The sequence below is a fragment of the Guillardia theta genome, assembly GCF_000315625.1.
Source record: "Guillardia theta CCMP2712 unplaced genomic scaffold GUITHscaffold_130, whole genome shotgun sequence".
Classification (NCBI taxonomy): Eukaryota; class Cryptophyceae; order Pyrenomonadales; family Geminigeraceae; genus Guillardia; species Guillardia theta.
Genome location: NW_005434544.1, coordinates 51,400 through 58,930, shown reverse-complemented (window position 1 = coordinate 58,930; position 7,531 = coordinate 51,400). Strand labels below are relative to the sequence as shown.

Below are 7,531 nucleotides of genomic sequence, written 5' to 3'. Positions count from 1 at the left end.
CGGTCACCTTCGTAATCATCACCGGGACGGCCTGATTTTTCACTTAACTTTGAGTAAAGAGACCACTGACGGTGAGTCATCTTCGGACCGGCGATAGGGCCTTCCGAGTTCTTGAATGACGGCGATCGGATGGGATGAATTGTAAACAAAGGTGACGGTATTATATTAGTATAATATTGCCGCGGCTGGCCCCGGGCGGCGAGGCTTTTTCAAGTGCAACTCATCAATCCACCGGGGCCGTCGGAAACGATTCCAGAGGAGACCCAGCCTCATTCCAATTCTGAGTAGGCTTAGTAGCCTGAGGGGCCGCCGCGCGCGGCGCGGCCGCGCCGGGCGGCCCGGTGCCCAACCGTTGCTAAGTTAACTCAGCCTCACTCTCCGAGTCGGCCGGAACTCCGAGCTCACGGTCACGCGCCGGTGACGGTGCCCGCAGTCACTCGGAGTCAGTTGGATGTCCGATCATTCAATGGCCGCTCTCACTCAGCCGCTGCCCACCGTCCGATCTGATCCTCCCCAAGATCAGGGGACAAAGCAGACCGTACCAAAGTAACACTGAAAGCTGTGTCAGGCATCTGCACGGCAGTTAGCCGTCAATCGGATACCAGATCATGACAGCCTGACTCGGTGAACAAACTCACTGAGTAGTAACCGTGGTAGATAACACATTGAAGTCTCTGTCACTTTCAGGCAGGCCGCCGTCACTACTCCGATCATAGGATAGGTAGAAGGCCACACCGGGTCTCCTCGGTGCCCCCCCATGCTCTCGGAGAGTCTACCGCACCTACTGGCACTCCCCGCCGAAGCTTGGCAGGCTTCTCAGCATCGGCGGGAGTGCCATGCGGTTGGTTTGCTAGACGTCTGTCGGGAGCACATGTCTTGCTCTAGATCAACGACCTCGCCACACCTTCCGGGCTGAGTACAGGGTGCTTCATTCATACTAGACCTTGAGCTTCCCGCGATCTTGTTCGTGATTGGGCGGTCCCACGAATCGGCAGCGGGTCAGTCTCACTCATGTCGATACTACCGGACTCGGCACGCAGAGTCGTAGGCCGCGCTATTCGTACATGACTTTATTGACACCTATACATCTCCTCGTCCTACTTCAAGCAATATACAATGCCCATTGATCCCCTGCCCGCAAGCTCGCATGGAAGCGGTGCCGATCCCCGCGGGCATGCTTCTGCCACCCGCCGCTTGCTGCTGCCTCCTCCCGCTTGCGTGTGGCCTCCAGCTCGCACCTTGTCTCCTCCCCTCCCTCCTCTCCCTCCGTCGTACTCGCCTCGATGTGTCCGTCCGATGAGGCCGAATGCGACGAGAGCGCCCGCATGAAGCCCAGGCCCTCGTAAGCGTCTATCCACCTGCTGTGACTGGCCTCGTCGTAGCCGAGGGAGAAGTCGAGGAAGATGCTATGGCGGTCCGAGACAGGGCAGGCTGTGAGGGAGGGAGAGCCGAAGAAATCGAAGAAGGACAACTCGGGGGTAGGAGGGGGGCAATGAGCGGGTTGAGAAGGAGTGGGATGCGCTTCAGAGTGATGCATGGGAGGGAGGGAGGGAGGAAGACTAGGCTTGCAAGAGCGGGGCTCCGTAGATGTCATGCGATGCGTGGCGGTGTTGCGCAGTGAGCTCGTGGGGGAACCTGGCGAGGGGGAAAGCGAAGATAGCAGATATGGCCAGGAGGGAAAACAGGCACAGCCAAAAAGGATTTTTAATCCTTAAGCCCGGCTTGCAGGACCCTCGGGGGGCAAGGCAGGGCGTTCTAGCATAATACCAGACTAGACGAAACGCCAAGCTGAAGGGGGTCCCCGTCGAGCCTTGCGATACGAGCTAAACCCAGTGGGCTTAGAATCCGGTTCGACCCGGCGGGCGGCAACCGTTGAACGGCGGGTGAAGCTCGAGATGGCCCACGGGACCCACTCCGAGCCTCGGAGACATGAGCCGGCCGGTCCAATGTTGCTCAACCGTTGCGAGGGGAGGTCACTGGCTGATCATGGCATACGCGACGTGCCGTTTAACTCCGGCCGCCGGCGAGTACGGTCACCTTCGTAATCATCACCGGGACGGCCTGATTTTTCACTTAACTTTGAGTAAAGAGACCACTGACGGTGAGTCATCTTCGGACCGGCGATGCCAGTATAGTCAGAGTGAGGCTACAATTCATCCCATCACCGCCATTCTCGCCCAAGAAGGCTCTATTCGGATCGATGACTCACGGTGATGTTTACTACCGTACGGCGAGGACCCGGATGACGGACTCAGTGACTCGCCCGGCCGTTGGAGTTAAACGGCACGTCGCGTATGATCAGCCAGTGACCTCCCCTCGCAACGGTTGAGCAACATTGGACCGGCCGGCTCATGTCTCCGAGGCTCGGAGTGGGTCCCGTGGGCCATCTCGAGCTTCACCCGCCGTTCTAAGCCCACAGGGTTTAGCTCGTATCGCAAGGCTCGACGGGGACCCCCTTCAGCTTGGCGTTTCGTCTAGTCTGGTATTATGCTAGAACGCCCTGCCTTGCCCCCCGAGGGTCCTGCAAGCCGGGCTTAAGGATTAAAAATCCTTTTTGGCTGTGCCCTGGCCATATCTGCTATCTTCGCTTTCCCCCTCGCCAGTTTCCCCCACGAGCTCACTGCGCAACACCGCCACGCATCGCATGACATCTACGGAGCCCCGCTCTTGCAAGCCTAGTCTTCCTCCCTCCCTCCCTCCCATGCATCACTCTGAAGCGCATCCCACTCCTTCTCAACCCGCTCATTGCCCCCCTCCTACCCCCGAGTTGTCCTTCTTCGATTTCTTCGGCTCTCCCTCCCTCACAGCCTGCCCTGTCTCGGACCGCCATAGCATCTTCCTCGACTTCTCCCTCGGCTACGACGAGGCCAGTCACAGCAGGTGGATAGACGCTTACGAGGGCCTGGGCTTCATGCGGGCGCTCTCGTCGCATTCGGCCTCATCGGACGGACACATCGAGGCGAGTACGACGGAGGGAGAGGAGGGAGGGGAGGAGACAAGGTGCGAGCTGGAGGCCACACGCAAGCGGGAGGAGGCAGCAGCAAGCGGCGGGTGGCAGAAGCATGCCCGCGGGGATCGGCACCGCTTCCATGCGAGCTTGCGGGCAGGGGATCAATGGGCATTGTATATTGCTTGAAGTAGGACGAGGAGATGTATAGGTGTCAATAAAGTCATGTACGAATAGCGCGGCCTACGACTCTGCGTGCCGAGTCCGGTAGTATCGACATGAGTGAGACTGACCCGCTGCCGATTCGTGGGACCGCCCAATCACGAACAAGATCGCGGGAAGCTCAAGGTCTAGTATGAATGAAGCACCCTGACACAGCGAAGCACCCTGTACTCAGCCCGGAAGGTGTGGCGAGGTCGTTGATCTAGAGCAAGACATGTGCTCCCGACAGACGTCTAGCAAACCAACCGCATGGCACTCCCGCCGATCGGATGCTGAGAAGCCTGCCAAGCTTCGGCGGGAGTGCCAGTAGGTGCGGTAGACTCTCCGAGAGCATGGGGGGGCACCGAGGAGACCAGGTGTGGCCTTCTACCTATCCTATGATCGGAGTAGTGACGGCGGTCTGAAAGGCGATGACTATGACTTGTCCTCGAAGCGACTCCGAGCCTGAGGTTTTTTTCGGAGTGCAGGCCGGGTCTTACCACTGAACTAGGTTAATGGGTTGCAAGAGTCGTATCAGTGATACTGGTGCTTGAGAAGGAGGTCGGAAGGAAGGAAGCTGGGAGTTTCGGTACTTGGTTTTGTGAGTTCTACCGTTGCTGACTGATTGATTGACTTTGCGGCAACCTGGCGGGTTCTACAGTGATCGGGTAGAGGGTCGAAGAGCTCAAGTCCAGGTGTGGTGACCGCATGCGAGGGCGGTAGTGAGGATGCCCAGCACGAGGAAGGGCTGAGCAGCCGCCTGTAAGGGTGATGCATGAGTGAGGAGGACAATTCGACGAGCTCTCTACCTGATACTTGACATCGTTGGCGATCGGGTCCTTAAGGAAGGTGGTGAACTGCAAGTAGATCTGCCCGGAATTCAGCCCCGCATGCTCCTCCTCCTACGTTTCACCTGGGGGAGGATGAGGCCGAGCAGGACCAGCGCGTAGTTAGTCTCCCCTGTCCTCATCTTAGCGACACAAAGAGCCGATCGGCATCCCCACCGATGGACGCGAGGTAACCGGCGACGCCGAGCTGAGTGAAGTCGATGGACCCAACGCAGATCCACTTGGCAGTGTCAACTCCGAACTGACAAGTAGCGAGTTAGCGGGCCTCTCCCTCCTCCACACGGCGGACCTGTACTGGGAGAGACTGAAGCCCCAACTCGCGGTCACCCTGAGAGAGCGACCGATGTCAAGCTGCTGGCATGGGGAAAGTCATGAGCAGCAGACCTCGATTGACTTGAAGTCGTTCACGATGGCGATGCCGAGACCAGCCCAAGAGTAGAGGATGGTCAAGATAGCAACCTGTAAGAGGAGGGAGTTAGTCACGGATGCTGAGCCAGAGGAGAGTTTACTGACAGTCGGGTTGAAGGAAGCCTGGTTGAAAAACACCTGCCCGCACCACCATGGCAGCGCGATGTAAGAAGAGCCGAGAGCGTAGTTGCCGATCCTAGAAGCGTATGCTCTCAGGGCACGAGCACGCAATTTGCACTCTGATCTACCATCCGCTCTGCTTGAGCTTGAGAGGAGGAGCAGAGTAGATGTAAGAGATGAAAGATCCACCGATGGCAAGAGCCAGGACAGAGGGCCATTCATGCCTGACCAGCTCTCTCACTCTAACTCTCAGAAGAGGGGAACACACTTACCCTGCCCACACGTCCAGGCCGTAAGCCAGGCCCAGCCCTCCAAGGAGGAGAGCCCAGATCTGAGCAATGACTTCGTTCTCGCTGATGGCTCCGGAAGGGATAGGCCTATTTGGCTCGTTTATGGCATCGATCTCACGATCATACCAATCATTAATCGTCTATGGGGGAGGAAAGCGTCAGTCGGCAGGCCCTGCAGACGAGCTGAGATGAGATCATTCTCACTTGCGTATAGCCGGTAAGGAGGGGGCCTGCCAAGACCATGCAGACCAGGGCCTGATGAGTAAAACAAGTGAGGAGGGCGGGAATAGAAGACGCAAGGAGACGGCGGCGGGAAGTAGGAGACGCAAGGAGACGGAGGGAAGTAGAAGAGCCGAGGAGAAGGAAGGAACAACAGGATGAGATGTTACCTTGACAAAGTCGGTGCTCCATTCACTGAAAGAAGCTCCATCCCAGATCGCTGCATTGCATGTTACCCCCACTTAAAATGGAACTGCACGGCTCACAATGGTATTTGCCCGAGGCTGCTGCTCCACAAGCGACACCCCAGATGAGAGGGACCCAAGTGACAGGCTTCATCAGCTGAACTCTGATCTTCCACTTGTCTGCGGTCGTGGATCCTCCCTGAGGAACTCTTAGAGCCTTGGACCGCAAAGGTGACAACGCCGCACCCTCACTCCAAGGAGCTGCCTGATACCCGAGTCATTCTCACCACCCTTTTCTGGGTTCTCCTGCATCCTGAGCTTGGACGCACTGATACGAGACGGGCCTGCTATCATGTCCATCTCGTCAAATACGAGAAACTTCAGGCATGGCTGAGGAAATTTCTAATACTCACAGCTTCAACAAACTTGTCCCTTCACTCTGTTTTAACATCCATGGACTCTAAACACCTCACTTCTTCATTGAAACACATCTAAAAGGAGAAATCTCCGCACAACGAGCCCTTCCATCTCCTCTTTCCCTCCTCGACCGAACGCCCATCTCCGAGCGACTCACCTTTGGACAAAGCAAGTTGCGCGGACAGTCCCATCCTCCCGGGAGCTCGGAGGACAGGAGAGGAGAATCCTTCAACACTGGGGAGCATCAACATGGCCGTCATCGCCATCATCGACATCTTCGTTGGCGCCATCGTCGGCGCCGCCATCCATGTCGTCGCTTGTCCCGCCATGCCCAGTTACCTTGTAACAAATCCGGCCTCCGGGCACTCTGTCAGGTTCACCTCAGAGTCCTGTGAAATGTCATTAATTATATTTATCTTGTCTTTGCAGGATTTTACGAGTCGTTGAGCCGCTGAGAGTTTCCCGGGCCCGCGTCAGTCCCTTGGGCGTCGAGCTGGTCAAAAACCGATTTCAACGGACCATGGCGAACTCTCCGATCGCTATGCACCGATGCCGCGCTGCTGCGGCCGAGCCACTGGATGGCGAGGAAGAGTAGGAAGACTTCCGAGTTCGGAGATGTAGATTGAGTAGGAAGATCATAGCAGAGAAGGGTGTCGCCGGGTAGAGGAGGATAGGATGGATGAGATGATAGGGCCTGGCAGGGACTGGATGTACGGTACCGGCGGTAAGTGTCGTAATCATGTTCTGCTAGTTTATCAAACCCTGCCTGAGATACTAGAATCTGCACTGAAGAGTCTCCTGCAACTTCATGAGCACACAGACATCCACTATGAGTTTTGACCGTGTCACGGTGGATGGGATACATGATAATTCTATAGTACACTGACTCATGGAGCAGCCGCGGGGCCTAGTTTGTGACTGTTTGACAGGTTAGGATATCAGGTTGTTTCTCTCACATCCCTTGCACATGGAAGTGGCGACAAGACTGAACTCTTGAGAGACTCAGAAGCCTCGGGCTTGTGATCCTGCGACATGCTCGAACAATGGTCTACCGGCCTGCTTGACGTCACCTCTGACTATGAGATCCTCTCTGTCGCCAGCCTGTTCTGCGGGGGGGGAGTCTTCTTCCTTGCCCCTAACACCGCCATCTCCATCTTCAACGGGAAGGCGTCGCTACTTTCAGGCATTACGCAGCCCCTTCACAGGTCCGCCAAGGGTTTGTGCAGTGAAAAGGACTCGGTGCTCTGCATCAACACTTGTCTCCTGCTCTCCTTCCCTCCCATCCTTCTCTACTGGAGGTACTCTTCCCCCCCTCTACCTTTCCCCCTCTACCTTCCCCCGTCCTCCCTTCCCTTTCGTTTCCCCTCCTCCTCCTCTTCCTTTCCCCTTGACCTCGGGGCAGGACAGCTGCTAGCCCACGTTCCGGGTGTGTCCTGGCTGGCTGGTCTTCCAATCTTGCACGAGGATCGAATGGAGCATCCTGCTCGACCAGAGCTTGTTGGGGTAGGCGGACGCCGAGACCTGCCGTAGTGTCAGACCCCAACTGAAGTCGATCTCGAGGTAGATCTGCTGACCTTGTAGTAGACGAGGGCGGAAGACTTGGAGCAGGAATGGCAGTTGCGGCGGATAATTGAGTTTCCTGCCTGCGGGCACTTTGAGAGGAGAAGAGGAGAGGAGCAGGTTAAGGCAGGGGGCGATGGCTAGGAAGATGCGGAGAGCGAGGAGGAGGATGCGGATAGCGAGGAGGACGATGCCAGGAAGGGAAGGGAGAGGGAGAGGGAGAGGGACAGGAAAAGAGAAATCAAAGAGGAAAGAACTGAACGGAAGGCAGAGGGTAGTATTTTAGTAGAGGATGGAAAATTTTCCCGGAGAAGGATCATCTGATTTCCACCAGTC

At 56.8% G+C, this 7,531-nt stretch overlaps 1 protein-coding gene across 1 annotated transcript; it reads right to left on the bottom strand.

Annotated features, from left to right (window-relative positions):
- Positions 1–3,735: 3,735 nt before the first annotated feature.
- On the bottom strand, positions 3,736–5,994 carry CHLG (Chl synthetase). Its single transcript, XM_005822180.1, has 14 exons — positions 5,793–5,994; positions 5,465–5,565; positions 5,300–5,417; positions 5,204–5,253; positions 5,019–5,069; positions 4,797–4,954; positions 4,653–4,748; positions 4,510–4,600; positions 4,381–4,455; positions 4,286–4,324; positions 4,153–4,237; positions 4,062–4,108; positions 3,958–4,017; positions 3,736–3,908 (listed from the first exon to the last, which is right to left on the bottom strand). Exons 1-14 carry the CDS (start codon positions 5,962–5,964, stop codon positions 3,834–3,836), a joined length of 1,218 nt encoding a protein of 405 aa, XP_005822237.1. The 5' UTR covers positions 5,965–5,994; the 3' UTR covers positions 3,736–3,833.
- Between the last annotated feature and the right edge of the window lie 1,537 nt (positions 5,995–7,531).